Source organism: Sapajus apella, unplaced genomic scaffold (genome assembly GCF_009761245.1).
Source record: "Sapajus apella isolate SASKATOON/1434 unplaced genomic scaffold, GSC_monkey_1.0 scaffold201, whole genome shotgun sequence".
Lineage (NCBI taxonomy): Eukaryota > Metazoa > Chordata > Mammalia > Primates > Cebidae > Sapajus > Sapajus apella.
Genome location: NW_022437141.1, coordinates 189,833 through 210,044, shown reverse-complemented (window position 1 = coordinate 210,044; position 20,212 = coordinate 189,833). Strand labels below are relative to the sequence as shown.

Below are 20,212 nucleotides of genomic sequence, written 5' to 3'. Positions count from 1 at the left end.
TTTTGAGATGGAGTCATGCTCTATTGCCCATGCTGGAGTGCAGTGGTGCAATCTCAGCCCACTGCAACCTCTGCCTCCCAGGTTCAAGAGATTCTCCTGCCTCAGCCTACCAAGTAGCTGGGACTACAGGCACATGCCAACACGCCCAGCTAATTTTTGTATTTTTAGTAGAGTGGGGGGGTTTCGCCGTATTGGTCACACTGGTCTCGAACTCCTGACCTCAAGTGATCTGCTGGCCTCTGCTTCCCAAAGTGTGGGATTACAGGAGTGAGCCACTGCACCTGGCCTTGTGTGCATGTTTGGTACATGTGACGGTCACAGGCACACGTGTGTGGCATGTGCTGTTTCTACCGTGTGTGAGTGCTGTATGTGTGATGTGCTGGGCAGCTGGTGGTGTCTGTGTGCACACATCTGGGTGACACAGGGCTCTCTCCTGCTTTTGAGATACTTCTAGCCCCAGCCTGTGCCCCACTGGAGGACCAGTCCTTCGGCCTCATTTTCCTCCCCTTCAAGCTCCTGGACACCATCCCTTCCCCATGCCAGGCCTTCCCTATGAAGAGGGCAAGAAGAACCCCTGCAGATCCACTTTCCCACCTGCCCAGGCCCACACCCAGGAGGCTGTCTCTGCAGAGGATCCCAACACATCCCTGGCCTCAGGCCAAGAGGAAGCCTCATTCCACAGTCAAAGAAACGAAAGCCTCAGAGGACAACGAGGTCTCCTCAAGACCAGCCACAAGTCTTTCTGCTGGCCTAGAGGTCTGACCAGGAGGGAGTGAAGAGGAACTGACCCTTCAGGTGACAGGTGACAGATGGGTGGCTAGGAGAGGGGTGGTGCTGCCCTCTGGGGGCAGGTGGGGCTAGGGCAGCTAAAAAATGGGTGGCATCCCTAAAAAAAACAGAGCAGGACACAGCAGCCCACAGCAGGTGGGCTCCCTGGCCCAGGGGGCTTTGCATAGAAGTCGGAGCCGATGGCCAGCACTGGAGGCTTTATTGGTTCTGTTTAGTCATTTCTCTGGGATGTGTGGGGCCGACAGCTTAAAATGGATTTTCACCAATAGTGGATTCTCTTTCTCTTTTCCCGGCACTGAGCTGCAACACAAAACACAGAGTGTCACTTGGGCTCCAGAGGGTGGGTGAGGGAGAGGGGTGAGCCCAGAGGCCCTCTGTGGAGGTCACTAGGGGTCAGGGGTCTTCTGCTGCTGCCTGCGTTCTGTGTCCATTCGCCACCAGAAAGCAAGGTGTCCCAGAGAGCCCTGAACCCTCGTTCTCCCCTTGAGAGACATGTCCTGGACCCCAGGGTTGGGGCCAACAGGCTCTCAGCAGGGCAGACCCCAGCCTGAGCATTTCCGACCTTGCTGAGGCCTGACCCCCAGGGTGGGAAGCTGCCTAATGCCAGCATGGTCCTTCCCTTTTGAACCCGGCCCCTGGGCTCACGCTCGTTGGTCCCCAGGCCTCCAGCCCTCGCCTTGGCTCTGTTCCTGAGTCCACCGGAACCTTGTTCCAACAGCCTTTGTGAGGTCATGGAGGTGGAGCCACACAGCCCACCTTGTCCTCATTCCACTCTCCCCAGGCCCTCATTCCACTGTCCCCACCCTACCTGGCTGTGAGGAGCCCCCCATGTCCCACCATAGCCCCTCTGGGGGAGCTGCAGGGCTGGCCTCACTCACTCTTCGTTGACTCCCTGCAGCGGAGGGGACGTGACTGGTGGCTGGAGAAGCTGCATTTCCCCTTCGATGGTGGCTTTCCTGATCCCTGGCTTGCTGAAGTCAAGGTAAGAGTGAGGAAATTTCTTGCTTTCCTGACTCCAAGATTTCTGTGGAGCTCTGGCTTCACATGGTTTTCCCGGCAGGGTCTCTGTGTGCTTTTCTGGCTCTCCATCCTTCGTAGCGGTCAGGACGCGTTCTGTGGAAGGCTCTGGAGCCTGCTGGGGTGGAGCTTTCATCCTGTGTTCCAAAGTGGGCAGGTCCATCCTGCTGGAGGAGGCCATGGCCAGGGAAGATGCAAAGGTGACTAGCTCTCTTAGGCCGATGGGTGGCGGGAGATCTGAGGGCAGGAGGGGGCTTGGTGGCGCCTGGGAGCTTGCGGCTGGAGGAGCTGAGCGGGCGTTGGGGGTCTGGAGCTGCTCCTCGGAGCACAGGGTGTTGGTGGTGACGGCCGCCCGGCCGGGGGCTCTGGTGAGCTGGCTTGTGCTGGTGTTGTTGAGCTGCGTGTGGATGGCCCGCTGCAGGCTGTGCTCTGAGGCCTGGATGAGCTTGTTTGCCCAGAAGAGGTGGTTGGAGGTCTGTGCGCTGATGGAGCAGTGGTTGGCAGACACCTGTTTCTCCTCTGTGAAACTATGGTGGCTTGAATTCAGACTCCGCGGTCTGAAGGTCTGCGGCACGGGCAGCCCTATGTTGGAGTGGACGGATTCTATCCTGCACAATGGCTGCAGGAATCTTTTGAAGCCAGCCTCCTTGTTCCACTTGGCTTCTGTGTCCAGCTCAGCTTCAGGCTTGAAGTCTGGGTACAGCTCTGACTCCAGTAAAGACGGCACTGGTTCCATCTCCAGGTCTGGGTCTGGGTCTGGGGCCAGGTCCACTTTGGGCTGGGGCTTCTGTTCTAGCGCGTCTGCCTCTAGCTGAAATGTTTCACCTCAAAGCTGAGGAGGCGGGAGCTGGAGGTCCTGCCCCTGAGGCCCTCCCTGGCCCCGAGTTCCTGCCCCTCCCCTGCCCTGGTCTCCCCTCATCACCTTTGCGCCTACCTCCTTTCAGGGACCTGCCTGATGAAGGGGTGTGTGTGTGTGTGTGTGTGTGTACCCTCACCGGCCTGGTACTAGGGTCCCAGAATTGTCAAGGGTAGGGGCTGGTGGGGACTTAAGGAAGAGCCCTGCCCCTTGCCTACCATCTCCCCATAGGAGGACACCCCCATTTTTACCTCCTGTTCTTCTTGTATCTGGTGTTGACTTAAGTCATCTCTAGGACAGAAGGAGACAGAGTGGGTGATGGGGATCCGTGGGGTGGGTGGCGGCTTCAGCGGGAAGGGGGTCTCTGGGCCCTCAAAGCCCTCTGCCTTGTAACAGAGGCTGGCACAATGCCCCTGCCCCCGACCACCCTGCCACCAGCTCATCCACTCCCCTGGTGTCCCACTGTGCTGCCACCAGGAAGTCTGGAGTTGTTTTCCGAAACTTTAGTGAGTTTAGGAAGCTCCTTGCCAACTCATGCCCCGCCCCTAAAGAGGAATCCAGTTGGTTGGAGGTAAGGCCCAGGAACCTTCATTTGTATCAAGTATTGCAGGCAGGCTAGGGCAACTCATTTTGAGGACTAGCGCCAGAACACTAGTCCCCAGCAGGGGAGCCCCAGAGCGATGTCCTCCCACCCACCTGCCACTCCTTCCTCAGTGCCTGCCCACCCTGCCTTGGGCAGCTTTGTCCTCAGCAAGCCAGGCATCTCTCAGGGGTTAGTCCCATCCCGTCCCTGGGTGTGCCCCACCACCCCTCAGCCTTCCTCTCATGCCAGGGGCTAAGGGCAGAAACAGAGGGGGAGGGTAGATACCCCACGCCTCCCCAGCCTTTTGGCCTGGATGCTGCCCCTGGGGAGGTTTTGGAAATGGCAGAAGGGAGGGAGATCCTAGGCTGGGGTATTGGTGGTGTTGAGGGTAAGGCTGGAGGTCCTGGAGGGCTCGGGGGAGGCCCTGCGATGATGAGGGATGGTTCTCACCGCATCTCTGCAATCTCCACTGATCCTTTGGTGCAGCATGGAAATCCATGGGTACCTGGCAGGGGGAAGGAGGTGAGCGCAGGGAACTGCAGGGTAAGGGACAGTCTGGGAGGGATTCCGGAGCCGCCACCTCCTCTCGCCCTCCCTTTCTACCCTAACCCTAGCCATCCCTTCACCGTCCTGCTCTGCCCTCCTTGCTCCTTCGCCTATCCTCCAGTCCTGCTTCCTCCACTCTCCACTCTTTGCCTTGCCTCCTCAGAGGCTCCCTGTTCCATCTCCATCCCCCAAAACCGTGACTGCTGGCAGTACCCCAACCATGACCGGGCGCTTCTGTAGCCTGGGCACTTTACCTGCTTCATCTCATTGATTCAACCCAAAAAATTGGGACAGGTCCATTTGCCCAAGGCCCCCTCGCTGATCATAGCTGCAGTGATGACTTGAATGCAGGTTTGATTCAAGAAACTCTTAACTCCCCAGGCCTCCCCACCCCCACTACTCCCAGGAGCCTGTAACTGCATGGAATCCCCATCACGTCCCATGAGAACCTTCCCCATCTCCCCATTCCTGCTCTTCTGCCGGTTTCTGCTCTCTCTGGGTCATCCATCCCTGACTCCAGGCCAAGGCCTGCACCCCAGGTATGTGATCTGAGAAGATGCTAGCACCTATCTGACGATTTAAGAACTCAGATCACCCTCTGCAGGGGAGACTGACTCCTTGGGAACATTCCCCAACCCCACACCCCTCCCTGGAGGCTTGTATCTTTGACAGCAGAAGCTGTTTCTTCACCCTGAGGGGGTGGGAAGCACCAGGCTGTCCTGTTCTCTGCTCCCTAGGGCCATGCGTAGGGGTTGATGGTGGGGCCATCATCATGACCCTGCCATCATGCAAGGTGGGTCCCCATCGACCTGGGGTGTGGCAGGAAGTGACAGCCCTGGCTCTGGCTGGGAAGAATTGCTTCCAGGATTATACTGAAAGGATAAGAATGTGCTGTGGTCTCTTCCTAGAGATGTAGAGGCTGGGGGGAGGGGTCCTTGCATGGCTGGTCTTGGGATAGGGACCATCTGCTTCAGCCTGGTCTTGGGGGATGTATCAGCAGAGTGGCGGGGCTTTGGGGCACCACCATGGATGGGCCCCCCGTGGCCAGCTCAGTGGTCTCTTCAGAACCGTGCACCTACCTTGTTAATCATCATGCTTCCCTGGCTTCCTCATTCGTCTCTTTTCTCCCTCTCCAACTCCCCCTGCCCCAGGTCCTGCTGTTTCCCAGGCTTCTGACCTCAGGGCCTTTGCTTGCTTTACAAAATTTCCCTGGCAGTTTAATCAACACTCACAGCCTCAACCCCTCCATAAACGGCAACTGGGTATGGACAGGAGAAGAAATTACTGTGGCGTGAGCCTCTAACAGCACTGGGGGCTGGGAGAAAAAGTCAGATGTTGACTCAACTTGGGACCTCTGTGCCTGACTTGGGAAGGTTTTATTAGGGATTGAAGTGACATTCTGCAGTATATGAAATAATTTCTTTTCTTTTTTTTTGAGACAGGATATCATTCTGTCATCCAGGCTGGAGTGCAGTGGCATGATCTCAGCTCACTGCAACCTCCGCCTCCCAGGTTCAAGTGATTCTTCTGACTCAGCCTCCCAAGTAGCTGGGATTACAGGTGTGCGCCACAATGCCCAGCTCACTTTTTGTATTTTTAGTAGAGATGGGGTTTGACCATGTTGGGGCTGGTCTCGAACTCCTGACCTCAAATGATTTGCCTACCTTGGCCTCCTAAAGTGCTGGGGTTACGGGCATGAGCCACTGTGCCTGGTCGAAACAATTTAAATTTCCAGTGGTTTGTTGTTAGTACACAGAAATATAGCCATCTTGTATCCTGCAACCATACTAAAATCTTATTTGTTCTCATAGCTTTTTTTTTTTTTTTTTAGATTTTATCAGATTTTCTACATAGATAATAATGTGTGTAAGCCAAGACACTTTTACTTCTTCCTTCCCAGTCTGGTTCCTCTTATTTCCTTTTCTTGCTTAATTGCATTGGGGAAGATCTTCGTACCATGTTGAGTAGGAGTGTGTATGTACATCCTCTGTTCATTCTGAGGTTGGGGGAAAGTGTTTGCGTTTCACTATTATCATGCTAGCTGTAAGATTTCTTCATAGATGCCCTTCATCAGCTTGGGCATCTTCATTAAGTTTCCTCTCCTAGTTTGCTTAGTTTTTTTCTTTTTTTTTTGACATGAAGTCTCGCCCTGTCACCCAGGCTGGAGTGCAATGGTGCGATCTTGGCTCATTGCAACCTCTGCCTCTCAGGTTCAAATGGTTCTCCTGCCTCAGCTTCTGAGTAGCTGGGATTACAGGTGCCCACCACCACACCCAGCTAATTTTTTTTTTGTTGTTATAGTTTTAGTACATATGGAGTTTCACCATGTTGGCCAGGCTGGTCTCGAACTCCTGACCTCACGACCCACCCATCTCAGCCTCCCAAAGTGCTAGGATTACAGGTGTGAGCCACCGCACCTGGCCTGCTTAGTTTTAATTATGAATGGATGCTGGATTTTTCCTAATGCCTTTTCTGCATTTATTGAGATGATCATATGGTTTTTCTTTTATATGTGTTATACATAACATATGTTATAATACATTAACATATGAGTAATGCTATATTATTTGGGTGATAATTCTTTTATATTTTTATATTCTGCTTTTGGTAAAATACATTTTTTTTTTGAGACACGGTCTCACTCTGTTGCCCAGGCTCGAATTCAGTGGTGTGACTACAGCAACCTCCACCTCCCTGTCTCAAGTGATCCTCCAGCCTCACCTCCGGAGTAGCTGGGACTACAGGTGTGCACCACCACACCCAGCTAATTTTTGTATTTTGTTATATTATCCACGCTGGTCTCGAACTCCTGGGCTCAATCTATCCACCTGCCTTGGCCTCTCAAAGTGCTAGATTACAGGTGTGAACCACTGTGCCCAGCTATAAATTGATTTTTTTAAAGTTAAATCAGCCTTGCATTACTGGAATAAATCTCATTTGGTCATGATGAGACTCAAAATATTTTATATGTTGTTGAATCTGATTGGCTTTTTTCAGAATTTTCACATGCATATTCATGGAGGATATTGGTGTATAATTTCTTTTCTTGTAATGTGTTTGTTAGGTTTTGATAGGGAGGATGGTTTGAGCCTGGGAGGTGGAGGTTGCAGTGAGCCGAGATGGTGCCACTGCACTCCAGCCTGGGCGACAGAGTGAGACTCTGTCTCAAAAAAAAAAAAAAAAAAAATGGGGTTTTGCTGTGTTGCCCAGGCTGGTCTCAAACTCTTGACCTCAAGTGATCTTCCCACCTTGGCCTCCCAAAGTGTTGGGATTACAGGCGTGAGCCACCGTGCCAGGTCTAATTTCTTACCTCAAGTTCACACCTTGTATGTCGACTCTTAAGTGTGGCCACCACGGTTCTGCCTGTCTGACCCCTGTCTTCCTTTCTAGTCTCTCATCTCTCTCTCTCCTACTCTCCTTGCCCCATTCATCCTTCATCCTTTCACCCAGGTGAGAAACCTGGGTCATTCGTGACTCCTCCTCACTCAGCAGCGCCTACCCATCCTACCCCTGATGCCCTCCTCATCTCCCAGTACCAGAGCCAACACAAACCTGTGACTTCCTACCCTTTGGCACTCAGTGCTGAGTGCTTTGCCATTCAGTCTTCACACCTACCCTATGCCCAGGTGGCCCCGACTCTCCTCTCATGGATGAGGAAATGCGAATGAGGTCACACAGCTATTAACAGCAACACACGACCCAAAGGCAGGTCTGGCTGGCTCCATGCACCTGGATGCTGCTCACTGCACTGTCTTAAATCTCTTTAGCCCTCCAGCAGGACCACTGCAACCATGTCCCCTTGAATCTGGAGTTTTCAATGGCCTCAGAGTGAGCCTGCTACATCACACTTGCCTCTAGTCACCACCCCCCCCGACTCCATGTGGCCTCTTGGTCTGATCTCTACCTTCGTTTTTCATCTCTTGGCATCCAGCTTCCTGTCCCTCACCCTAAGCTGAAGCTACCCCAGAGTACAGCAGCCCTTCTGCACCCAGTGCCTTTGTAAATGCTATTTCTCATACCTGGAAAGCCTTCTTCTGACAAAGTCCTACTCAGGCCTGAAAGCCCAATTCAAATCATCAGTGTAATCCTCTCCATGATAAATCTGGCAGTCCAATCTACGTTTTACCTTACAGGCGTCAGCCACCACACCTGACCTCTGGTTAATTTTTTTTTTTTTTTTAAACAGGATCTTGCTGTGTGGCTCAGGCTGGAGTGCAGTGGCACCATCTTAGCACACTAACTTCTGGGATTCAGTGAGCCTCCCAGTTCAGCCTGCCAAGTAGCTGGGACTACAGGCTTATGCCACCACACATGGCTAATTGTAAACATTTCCTGTAGAGGACAATGTCTTGCTATGTTGCCTAGGCTGGTCTTGAACTCCTGGCGTCATGTGATCCTCCCACCTCTGCCTCCCAAAATGTTGGGATTACAGGCGTTGAGCCATCATGCCCGCCTAATTTTTGACCATTTTGAATGCTGGCCCAAGCCCTTCTGGGAGAGAGGACCCCCAAAAGAAAGCCATCATCTGAGTCCCCTATGGTAAGGGGAGACCCAGGGCGCTGGGGGCTCATTGGTTCAGAGAAGAGTACAAGGCACCAAGGAAGCGCTGAGTGAAAATCTGTTGAAGACTGCCGCTCCTGCCTGCAGCGCCTCAAGCATCAAGAAGGGCCAACTGGACGCGATTTTTTGCATCTGCAGTTCAGGATAATTCATGAGTTGTTTCCTGTGCACAAGGCCACTGCTCCTTCTGTGGTCTCACAACCCCTTCAAGAACCGCTAACTCTGCAGCGCCTACCCCAAGGCATACATGGGTGTCCGCGCGCGCACACGGTTGTGCACCGCGCAGGAGTTGAGGCTGGGAGCCACAGTCATGGACACCGGGTGGGCCTTGGCGGGGGTCAACCTGGCTTTCAGGGGCAGCGGGTTTGGGAGCAGGGGAAGGAGCCCTGGTGGATTCCTGACCGCCCCCTCAGGGCCCTGCCCCCCTCACTTTCGCTTCCCTCTCCCGCCCCCGCCCCCGCCCCCGCGCACCCGCCCGCTCCCACCTGTCACCCCCATGCTGACCGAGGTTCTGTTCGGGAGGCGGGGAGCGGGCTGGTGGATGCTACCTCTCCGCCTCCAGTATGCTCTTTGGCGGGGGCACTGGGGGGCGCCGGAAATACTAGGGACGCCGGTGCCTGTGATGTCGCCTGTTCTGTGACGTCCCCGCCGCGACCCCGCAGGCAAGGAACCGCATTTAGGTTCCAGGCGGGTGGGTGGGGACCGCCCAAGTGAGGCGTCCTCCGAAGGCAAAGGCTTGAGGGCCGAAGCCAGAACCCCCCTCCGAAGACGTCGATAGGACTCGCGCTTCGGGATAGCACAGGGCCCAGAACAAGAGGCGGGCGGGGGGGTAAGCCTGGCTCTGCTGGACTGGACTTGCACCTGCTCTCCACGCCCGGACGCAAGGCTGCTGCCACTTCCGGGGTCCCAAGGCCCTTCCAAGAACCGACTCAACCAACCGAAGCTGCGCGCACACACACTTGTGCACATTGGGAGTGTGGAGCCAGATTGGACAAGGCACTCCGTGTGCTCCAGCTCCGTGAGCAAGGAACTCCATCCCACACTCATCCCTGGCGCCATGCAGGGCACAGGAGGCAGCGGAAAGGGGTAAGAGTCCAGGCCTCAAGGGCAGGAAGGGAGGGTGGGAGGCCCGTGGTGTGCATCCGGCATCTATGGCTGTTCAGAGTCCAGAACCCATCCCTGTTTCCCTTCTGGTGGCACAGGTGCCTGCTGGGCAGTGGTACCAAGTGGGAAGGCTTTGGTGTCCTCCTCCTCCTCCACCCCTAGGCCTGGTAGTGTCTGACCAGGGACTTCTCTGATGCCACTGGTCAAGGCATCTTGCCTAACTGGTCTGAATGGATAGCCCAGAGGTGGGACGGGAAGCACTGGGAGGAGCGCTGGGAAAGCAGCCCCACTCAAAGGCCCCAACAGTCCTTGTGCAAAACAAGGGGAAGACTTGAAAAGATTTCACCAAGAAGGCAAAGAGGCAGTTGATAAGGCCATGAGGTTCAGCACCAGCAGGCAAGAGTGAGGACTCCCATTGGCTGGAAACATCTGTCATCACCCCAAACTTTATTGCTCACAATACCCACACTCTGCAGTGCCAAGGCTGCAGTTCTTCATGTGCTGGGGGCTGGGCTCTCCCCCGGGGAGCAGTCTGGCTCGATGTGGACAGCTGGACAAAGGCTGCCTTGGCAAGATGTGGGGATGAGCCTCCCATGGAGTCTCAGTGTCCCTGCCCCAGGAGGTTGAGGCTAGCAGACACCCCCGGACAATTCACAGATTTAATGCTACGTGAGTCCTGAACAGCTGCCCTGGAGAAGAGGCTAAGCTGGGGCAATGGGGAAGCGGTGCTATTCTTAGAGAAATCTGGAGGAGGTTTGAGGGGTCACATGCATGTGGACAACTCAAGACTGTGTCCCTTCACCCCACCTCCTGGCCTGTGGTGCTGTGGCAGAGCCACTGCCCTGTCCTGCCAGAGGGCAGCCATAAAAGTGCTTTGAGGTCATCAGAGTGCAAAGTGCCATCGGCAGTACCCTCTGGCCAGGGGCAGGGCAGGGTGAATGCCAGTGTGAGGCTGAGCTGTGTTCTGGGGGACTGGCACTCTGGAGACTGACAGTGGGGCTGGGGCGCCGGAGTGTCTCTGGTCTGCTTTCTTCAGCACTGACCATGTCCGTCTGCAGACCGCTCCCATCAGGCGCATCCCATCACCTTTTTTTCCTTTATAGATGAGGGAACGGAGCGCCAGCGAGTCAGGGGCAGCGCTGGGCCTGCAGGGGCTTGGGCTGCTGCTCTGGGGCAGAGTGGTAGCCTGCAGCACAGGGGCACGTGTTTGGGACTAAGAACCGTGTCACTAACACAGCTGCTTTGGCCCTTCGCTGAACCAGAGGTCAACTCAGAACCTGTGTTGCCACAACCTGGAACTGCGCTGTATTCTACCAGGGAGCCTTCCCAGGGTCACACATTCCTTTCCTCTACACCCAAGAGGGGTGAGCTGGCCAGGTGAGGCCAGGCAAGGGGGTGAGAGGGCTCCTTAACATACAGGTGGGCATACCTTCTGCCCTGGTTCTGCACTGAGCCTGAGTGTGAACCCCTACACACTCAACACCCTCATGCCAGCCTGGAGGGTGAGGGGCTAAGGGGCTCGCCCACCCCTTCTGACCCAGGCTGGAAGCTGCCCTCCCGTCTGCCAGTAAATGGTCACTGATCCAAGCGGGTCAGGCCAACTCGACTGGAGCAGGGCAGAGAAGACCCTGTTTGTTCCCCGAGGGAACTCCTGCCGTCCTCCTTTGTCTCCTCAAGTGGCAGACAGAGTGTCTTCCCAGCAGGGTGGGGCAGGACTCAGGTGGGAAATCCTGGGAGGCGTTCTGCTCACCCCCACCTTGCTGCTGCCAGCTTCTGGTCCCACTGCTGAGCCAGGGGTTGGCAGATCCCTGGGAGTGGCTGAGCCTGTGATTCAGGGCAGCATCGTGCGCCGAGCGGGAAGGCTGCTTCCGGCAGTGTGGAGCCGGCGGCGGAGGGCAGGGCTAGGGCCTGTTCTCCAGCTGGCCATGCTTGACCCTCCAGCTCCAGGCGAAGCTGCCGTCGGGGGCCAGCGTGCACTGCAGGTCGATGCCCGAGTCTGGCACCTCCATGTCGTAGCGAACAGGCTGCCCGTCTTTGGTCACCAAGCTGAAGGCTGCGGCTGGGATCTAAAGGTGGAGCAAACCAGTGGGCTGAGGGCATGGCATGGGGCTCAGAAGCCACATAGAAAGGTAAAGACATCTCCCTCCAGCCAGACTGGGGGCCCTAAAAGCACTGTGTGTCTGTCATTCCAGAGGCTCAGAGAATCCCACTTGGCCCAAGGTGGGTCCGGAGGACATCTCCACCTGCCACTCTTGCTTTGAGGCCCTGGGGGACGTCTGAGGCCAAGTGCAGCGATTCCCTAGAGTGCTATTCTACTTTGAAAGCCTTTCTCCTGGAGTGTGGGGACAGGTGCACTGGCTTCTGGGTCTCTGCCTGTCAGAGTATACCTGCCCCTTACCTGGCTGCTGATGCCAGTGGCGATGTCTCCCACCTTGACTCGGTGGAACTCCCGGATGTGCAGGTGTTCACCATTGAGAGACTGTATTTGGATTTTCACACCTGGAAGGCAGGCAAGGTGACAGTCAGGAGAGCAGCTGCTGGCTCCCCAAGGACCAGGGTCCTGGCAGGGGCTGGGGAACCTTTTTGTTAAAAGTCATTCTGCCCTATGTAAGTGGGGGAGCAGGTCTGGCTATGACGAAGCAGCAGAGATGAAATTTAGGCTGGTCTAAGCACAGCTGCATTTTTTTGTTTTGTTTTGAGACGGAATCTCATTCTGTCGTCCCAGCTGGAGTACAGTGGTACGATCTCGGCTCACTGCAACCTCTGACTCCCAGCTTCAAGTGATTCTCCTGCTGCCTTAGCTTCCTGAGTAGCGGGGATTATAGGCATGTGCCACCACACCCAGCTAATTTTTGTATTTTTAGTAGAGATGGCATTCACCATGTTGGCCAGGCTGGTCTCCAACTCCTGACCTCACGTGATCCACCTGCCTCGGCCTCCCAAAGTGCTGGAATTACAGGAATGAGCCACCACACCCAGCCACACAGCTGCATTTTATAAGAAAAAAAAAAAAATTCAGGCCGGGATAGCCCTAAAGTTATACACCTGCTAGTTCCTCCTGGCTGTCAACACTGGGTATTCGGCCTGCACATTGTGAAGAGCTGGGGTTGGCTCCTATGGGGAAATTGTATTTCAATTTGGATGCAAAGCAGAAAGGAACTGAACATAAAGAGTCTTAGATTATGAGCAGCTTAGATTGCTCCCCGAGTTGAAGTGGCCTTTGGCCAGCCATGGGGGCCTGATGCCATGAGTCACATTGCCCTGGAGAGGGCCAGAGAACTCCGAGCTGATGAAGGCCTTGTCTAGCAGGCACAACATAACGTGTGCAATCAAGCGTGAAAATGAAGGAATGATGTCTTTCTCATCTGACCTCAGATCCCACAGAGGAATTCCTTTTGCTGAGTTTTTTATGAAAACGCTCATGGGTCCCATTCCTTTTCCCTTTAGAAGTGATTAATTGCCCATTTTCCTGACTTCAGGTCAAGAGAGACTGCTCTCCTCCCCAAGCTAGTGGGGCCTTCTGGGACTCCGTCAGCAACCAGTGCAGGGATAATGGTCCCTCACTGCCCTATCAGGAAGGGCTCCTGGGTGATCAGGACCTTGGCTCAAAACCCAACTTACTGGCCAGGAAACTCAAGTTCTGGGGCCAGGGCCCTTCCTCTCCCCAACTGTGCCAGGGGAGGGGAGCCACAATCCCTCAATGGCTGTCTAGCTCCAGGCAGATCAGCTGCCACGGGGGTTGCTGAGCAGGTGAGAGTTGGACTGTACCATTGAAATAGCTTGGGGTGTCGGTGGGCCGCCCCCGGGCCAGCACCATGTTCCAGCTGGAGCTTCGAGCCTCGGCTTGGCTGCTCCAGGAGTGTACGCCTGAGCTCAGGGTGTCCCGCGAGCTTTGAGAGGCCTTTGATGGGTTCTGAAACAACAAGGGTGGGCATGGACTTAGGCCCTTGGGCTCCGGGGTCCATCTCCAGTTGGGTCTCATTTGGGGCAGAGGGGCCCTGGGCTCTCCAGGGGTGACGAGCTGCTCATGCCCTCAGCTGCCACCATGGGGGACCAAGGCCTGCTTCCCCACTATCTCTGGTAGCCAAATACATTCATTAATCCCAGGAGGGTAGATTTCCATGGTTTCTCTCACTCTGAGAAACCATGACCACCTGCCCCACCCTAGTGAGGACCCCTACCAGAAGGAAGGGGTGACACCCATCACCCTCCCTTTACCCACTACTTGCACAGAGTCCATTCACTAGCTGGACACAAAGCTACTTGCTCTGTGCCAGGGCCAGGGGAACCACACCCCTGGAGCCATGGATCTCGGGCCACAACCCGCTCACCTTCTCGCTGTCATCTGATAGGGAGAAGCTGTCGATGCTGAGGCACGAGAGAATTTGCTCCTGCTCCTCCAGGGAAAATGGCTGGGACAGGCTGTTCAGGAATAATTCTGCAGGGAAAAGTGGAAGACGGCTGTGAAAGACTGGGAGGAGGCTGGCTGTGTTTTCAGGGGTTCTTCCTGCATAGTCTGTAGAAGTTGAGCTGCTGGGGAAGGGGCTGGAAGAAGTCTACACCGTGGGTAAAGAGGAGACGCGCTGGTGCTCAGGGCTGCAACCACGGTTGCCCATACCTATTTCCAGCTGCTGCAGCTCCTGCTCCGGGAAGGTTGCTTTCCGCTCTGGTGAGCTGGCGCTTCTGGCAGGGGCTGGGTCCAGGGAGGACAGAGGTAAGGGTTCCCACATCCCAGACTCCTCTTTGCTCAAAGTCAAGGGAGGAGACTTGTTTGGCTCTGGAGGCTCTAGTGGGAGAGGAGGCTGGAGCTCAGGGGCTCTGCCTGTTGTCTCCTTGGCTGGCTGGGGCCCTGGGACCCCTGGCGAAAGCTCCCTTGGCTGGGCATGGAGGGTCTGGTGATAATTGGCTTGATTTGGCGGTGGATGTCTTGGTTCTTTATATTCTCCCCTCCAAGGGCTCTTCAGACCTCCCACTAGAAAACAGAGAGGACACTGGTGAGGGGAAGTGTGCTGTGCACAGGTGGTGGGCCAGGCAGGAGCAGCCTCTCCTGAGTGCAGCAGGCTGGAGTTGAAGAGAGGGGAGACCCTGCCCCGGGCCACCATGGGAGGTGACTTCGGAGGGCAGCGTGGTGGTCTCCACAGGAGGCTTCCTGAATAAGATGGTCCCAATGTAACAGGGATAGGACTGTATTTCTGTCTTTGATTCCATTTTCCTTTTAGGTAACAGTAGCAAATTCAAAAACTATAGAAGCAGTCCCAGATGACTTCGTTAACAAGAAAGAGAAGATTGAAAGACAGCCCTGGGGCTACACTAACTCGCGTTCCCAGACAAAGTGGCCTCCTGGAACCACGGTCTCTCTTGCCCCATCCTCGGTCAGTGTTTCCCCAGGCACTGTTTGTCCTGGCGTGGGGAGAGCTCAGCCCTGGGACCACCTTCATCATTATCACTACCAGCTGTCTTTGGGGAGGTGCAAGATCTGATTTTATTTCGTAGTCATTCCTGTAACCACGGCCTTTCTGTACCATCCCTGAGGTGTTATTCTATTATGTTTGATGTGTCATTTTTGATTGGGTTGTATCCTTGCAAAATGTGTGTTGTTTTATTTATCCATTTTTATTGTTTTATTTTTCAGACATGAGGTCTCACCATGTTGCCCAGGCTGGACTCCAACTCCTGGGCTCAAGCGATCCTTCTACCTCAGCCTCCTGAGTGGCTGGGACTACAGACGTGCCACCATGCCTGGCTATTGATCTATTTTTAGTGTGCCAAACAGGCATTATGTTCTGGGTCCCATTCTGTGTCGGGTTCTTTTCACTCAGCACCGCGGCTTTAGGAGCCGTCCGTGCTGCTCTGTGAACACCCATTGCTTTAACTGCGTGGCGCTGCATGCAGCTTCCTCCACCTTTTGTGTCTCCATCTTCCCAGTGAGGGACCCGTCGCACCCTGCTCCCCTCCCACAAAGGAAGCTGTATGCACATCCTCGGGCGTGTCCCCGTAGGGATCTGCTGGCATTCCTTTGCCAGTGCACCCAGGCCTAGAGGTCCCTGGTCTGGTGCCCTCCAGAGTGGGTAGCCTTGTCCACATGCCCATCAGCAGGACTTGAGGGGTCCCAACAGCCCCATATTCCACCAACTTTCTGCTTTTTTCCAGTCGAATAGCTCTCGAGTGTTACCTGGCCTTATTTATTTATTTTTTGTGTCAGGGTCTCACTCTGTTGCCGAGGCTGCAGTGGAGTGGGGCAATCACGGCTCACTGTAGCCTCGACCTCCCAGGCTTAAGCAATCCTCCCACCTCCTGAGTAGCTGGGACTACAGGCATGCATCACCATGCCTGGCTAATTTTTTTTCCTTTCCTTTTTTTGCAGAGAAAGGGTCTTGCTGTGTTGCCCAGGCTGATCTTGAACTCCTGGCCTCAGTGATCTTTCTGCCTCAGCCTCCTAAAGTGCTGGGATTACAGGTGTGAGCCAATGCCTCAGGCCTGGCTTTATTTTGCATTCTTGGATTCCTAGTGAGTTTGAGTCCCCTTTACACATCATAACCCTTGTGACACTAGTAAACATATATTTTGTCTTTAACCCCATTTCTGGTATATAACTCCTAAAAGCCTTCGTCTTTAAAGTGATCTCTTTTTATGTGCTAATGGGCTGCCTGGAGGCTGGCAGCCCGTAGGTAGCTTCAGGATGGGGGCTGGTCATCAGAGAGACAGAGGCAGGATTAGAGGGTTGGGACTTTCATCCTACCATCCCACATACTGGAGGGAAGGGCCCTGAGGCTTAAGCTGTTCACCAATGGCCAGTGATTTATTCAATCATGCCTTCGTAATGAAGCCTCCACAAAAACCCAAAAGCCCCAAGAGGACAGGGTTCAGAAGCTTCTGGTAGCTAGGCACATGGAGGCTCTTGGAAGGTAGCGAGCCCTGGAGTTCCACGCCTCCTCACACACGCCTTGCCCTCTGCATCTCTTCATTTGTACCTGTTGTAATATCCTTTCTAATAAACTGGTAAATGTAAGGAAGGGTTTCCCTGAGTTCCGTGAGCCAGTCCACAAATTAATCGATCCCAAGGAGGGAGTCGTCGGGTCCCTGATTTACAGCCAATTGGTCAGAAGCACAGGTAAACACGTGGGGCCTGCAACTGGCATGGGAAGCAGGGGCCGTCTTGGGGACTGAGCCCTCCTGTGGTGTTGGAACAGAACTGAATTAGAGGACACCCAGCTGGTGTCTGCTGCAGAACTGATTGCTGGCTTGGTGCGAGGCAATCTCCACACATGTGGTCACAGGAATCTTCTGGGTCGATTGTAGTTGAGTGGGAGAACAGAAAAAGCACTTTGGGTTTGTGTGTGTTTTCTCTCCCCATCTCCTGAGTGCTGCTTCTGGGTCAAGGCGTGGCACTGCCGAAATCTCCCAACAACCCTGAGGTTGCTGCACCCCCATACTCCAGAGGGGAAACTAAGGCTCTGAGGGGTGCCTTGCTCTGGACCTGCACTCATCTGCCTCCTCTCTCCACCATGGCTGTCCGCCTCCCGCCCCCAGGTCAGCCAGCGCAGGGCTCTCCTTACCTTGTTGTAGTGCCCGGCTGACCTTCCCTCCCAGCTCTGCCGCAGATGCGCGGTGGATGGGCTCTTTCCTCAGCCCCTCTTGGAGGGCCTGAGCTGTGAGAGGGGCGCAGGAGGGTGGGATCTCCCTCACAGGTGGAGGCTCGCTGGCAATCTGGGGGGTAGAAGACAATAGGTGAGGTCTGCCTTCCCTCATTTCCGGGTACCTGGCTGTTATTGCTCTGTGCAACCCCCACTGGCCCCTGCTCCTGCTGTGCTGGGGTCTAGCTCAAGGAATGGAGGGGTCTGGGCTGCAGTGAGGACACTTTTCCTAGGAAAGGGAAAAACGGAGCCAGTAGAAACAGGCCAGGGCCAGGCAGCCAGATGCCCATGGGAGGGGAGTCCAGGGTATGGACAGAAGAGAGTTCTCACCTGCGATAAACTTGGTGAGCTCCCGCAGCTGGATCTCCCTTGTACCCCTCAGATTTGGGTGGCAAGTGTTTGAATTAGGGTCCCACATAGATGACCAGGCCTCCCCCTGCTCCATCTGCCCCCACAGAGCAGCCCCTCAAGCCTGCAGCCTGGGCCCCAGGGCCCTGTTGGCGATGCCAGGTGCCGGCACCCACCTTGAGGCAGAGCGGCCCCCGGAAGAACTGGGTCCAGGGATGGCAGCCATTGAGCATGTGCAGCATCATGCAGCAACTGCTCCAGACGTCCACCTTGGCGCCGCAGCGCCTGCCCAGCACCACCTCTGGCGCCATGTGGGTCTCTGTGCCAGGGATGTAGTCCCCTGAGAAGGCGGATGAGACAAAAAGTCACCTGAAATGCTGAAGGGCAGGAGCCTAGGGAGTGGCCACCCCAGTTAATCCTTGGGGTATCTTGAATTTGTCACTGTTAAAGTACTTTTTATTTTATTTTTTTTGTTATTTGAGACAGAGTTGTGCTCTGTTGCCCAGGCTGGAGTGCAGTGGCGCGATGTTGGCTCATTGCAACCTCTGGTTCCCATGTTCAGGTGATTCTCCTGCCTCAGTCTCCTGAGTAGCTGGGACCACAGGTGCAAGCCACTACACCCAGCTAATTTTTGTATTTTTAGTAGAGATGGGATTTCACTATGTTGGCCAGGCTGGTCTTGAGCTCCTGACCCGCCTACCTCGGCCTCCCAAAGTGCTGGGATCACAGCCAGGATCGCGCCGCTGCACTCCAGCCTGGCAACAGAGTGAGACTCCATCTCAAAAAAAAAAGTACTTTAAATATAGAAATAAAGTCTCTAAGACAAACTTGTAGCGAGGAGCTGAGGGGGGACTCTGCTGGGAACTTGTACAAAGCAACAGACCATCTGTGATGTGGACTCTGCCCTTTGGACCAAACCCTTAAAGTGCTTTTTGAAAGTGGGGCAGGTAGGCCAGGCACGGTGGCTCATGCCTGTAATCCTAGCACTTTGGGAGGCTGAGGCAGGTGGATCACGAAGTCGTGAGTTCAAGACCAGCCCGGCCAAGATGGTGAAACCCATCTCTACTAAAAATACCAAAATTAGCCAGGCATGGTGGCACGTGCCTGTAATCCCAGCTACTTGGGAGGCTGAGGCAGAGAACTGCTTGAACCCAGGTGGCAGAGGCTGCAGTCCAGCCTGGGCGACAGAGTGAGACTGGGTCTCAAAAAAAAAAAAAGGGAAAATGGGGTAGAGGCTAGACATTACAAATTAGGTTGTAGGAGGCTAATTACTGGTATGATGTTCCTGAAATACTAGTATGGGAAATTTAAAAATAGTAATAGAAAACTTATATGCGTAAAAGACTGAAAGGATAGATGGCAGACGTGAACACGTTTTTTTCCTGGTGATTTGTATTTATAATTTTTGCTTAGCCCTACTTTCTTCAAAAAATACTAGAAAAGGCTAGGCGCAGTGGCTCATGCCTGTAATCCCAGCACTTTGGAAGGCAGAAGTGGGTGGATCACAAAGTCAGGAGTTTGAGACCAGCCTGATCAACACAGTGAAACCCCATCTCTACTAAAAATATAAAAATTAGCTGGATGTGGTGGCGTGCGCCTGTAATCCCAGTTACTTGGGAGGCTGACGCAGGAGAATCACTTGAACCTGGGAGGCGGAGGTTACAGTGAGCCAGGATCACGCCACGTACTCCAGCCTGGGCAATTGAGCAAGACTCTGTCTCCAAAAAAAAAAAAAAACAGATACTAGAAAAAAGGGTCAGGCAGTGGCTCATGCCTCTAATCCCAGCACTTTGGGAGACCAAGGTGAGAGGACTGCTTGAATCCAGGAATTGAGACCAGCTGGGGCAACATACAAAAATAAAAAAAATTAGAAAACATATATATATTTTTTATAATAAGAAAAAGGCCACTAAAGTTATTTTAAAAGGGCTTAAAATAACATGGGTAGAGGTCAAGTGTCCATATTAATTAACATCTTCAGAATTCCCAACACAGTCCTTTAACAACACACAATCATATGCTTCCAAAAGATTCTTTTTCCGTTGGTCAGATGAAATCATTTTTCTTAATGCTATAAATGAAAAAAGCAGGGCACAAAATTGTGTTATGATGGCCCTAGGCACAGGGAAAACAAATGCCTGGAAGGAGTTATCTAAAATATTTGTGATTTGGCCGGGCCCTCGCCTGTAATCCCAGCACTTTGGGAGGCTGAGGCGGGCAGTTCGCCTGAGGTCTGGAGTTCAAGACCAGCCTGGCCAACATGGCAAAACCCCATCTCTACTAAAAATACAAAAATTAGCCGGGCATGGTGGTGTGCGCCTGTAATCTCAGCTACTTGGGAGGCTGAGGCAGGAGAATTGCTTGAACCTGGGAGGCGGACGTTGCAGTGAGCTGAGATTGTGCCACTGCATTCCAGCCTGGGTGAGAGTGAGACTCCATCTCAAAAAAAAAAAAAATTGGTGATTCTCTTTCTGGGTAAGAGGAATAGTGAGAATTCTGTTCTGTATTTTTTTTTTTTTTTTTTTGAGACGAAGTTTCGCTCTTGTTACCCAGGCTAGAGTGCAATGGCTCGATCTTGGCCCACCGCAACCTCCGCTCCCCGGTTCAGGCAATTCTCCTGCCTCAACCTCCTGAGTAGCTGGGATTACAGGCACGCGCCACCATGCCCAGCTAATGTTTTGTATTTTTAGTAGAGATGGGGTTTCACCATGTTGACCAGGATGGTCTCGATCTCTTGACCTCGTGATCCACCCGCCTCGGCCTCCCAAAGTGCTG

The 20,212-nt window shown here is 54.0% G+C and overlaps 2 protein-coding genes and 1 long non-coding RNA gene across 3 annotated transcripts in view; 1 reads left to right on the top strand and 2 right to left on the bottom strand.

Moving 5' to 3' along the window:
* Positions 1 to 1,004: 1,004 nt before the first annotated feature.
* Positions 1,005 to 3,744, bottom strand: SPATA32 (spermatogenesis associated 32). Its single transcript, XM_032270028.1, has 3 exons — positions 3,696 to 3,744; positions 1,668 to 2,631; positions 1,005 to 1,089 (listed from the first exon to the last, which is right to left on the bottom strand). The coding sequence occupies exons 1-3, from the start codon at positions 3,742 to 3,744 to the stop codon at positions 1,005 to 1,007; spliced, it is 1,098 nt and encodes a 365-aa protein (XP_032125919.1).
* A 6,135-nt stretch (positions 3,745 to 9,879) lies between these two features.
* Positions 9,880 to 20,212, bottom strand: part of MAP3K14 (mitogen-activated protein kinase kinase kinase 14) — a 52,413-nt gene continuing 42,080 nt past the window's right edge. The window contains exons 10-16 of the mRNA XM_032270019.1: positions 17,614 to 17,777; positions 17,012 to 17,162; positions 14,074 to 14,427; positions 13,787 to 13,893; positions 13,224 to 13,368; positions 11,854 to 11,954; positions 9,880 to 11,521 (exon numbers count right to left, since the gene is read on the bottom strand). Coding sequence (XP_032125910.1) covers positions 11,357 to 11,521; positions 11,854 to 11,954; positions 13,224 to 13,368; positions 13,787 to 13,893; positions 14,074 to 14,427; positions 17,012 to 17,162; positions 17,614 to 17,777 — 1,187 coding nt within the window. The 3' untranslated portion in view covers positions 9,880 to 11,356. The remainder of the gene's footprint in view (positions 11,522 to 11,853; positions 11,955 to 13,223; positions 13,369 to 13,786; positions 13,894 to 14,073; positions 14,428 to 17,011; positions 17,163 to 17,613; positions 17,778 to 20,212) is intronic.
* LOC116543965 lies at positions 14,423 to 16,473 on the top strand. Its single transcript, XR_004265767.1, has 2 exons — positions 14,423 to 14,827; positions 15,820 to 16,473. It is a non-coding gene; the product is annotated as an uncharacterized LOC116543965 (long non-coding RNA).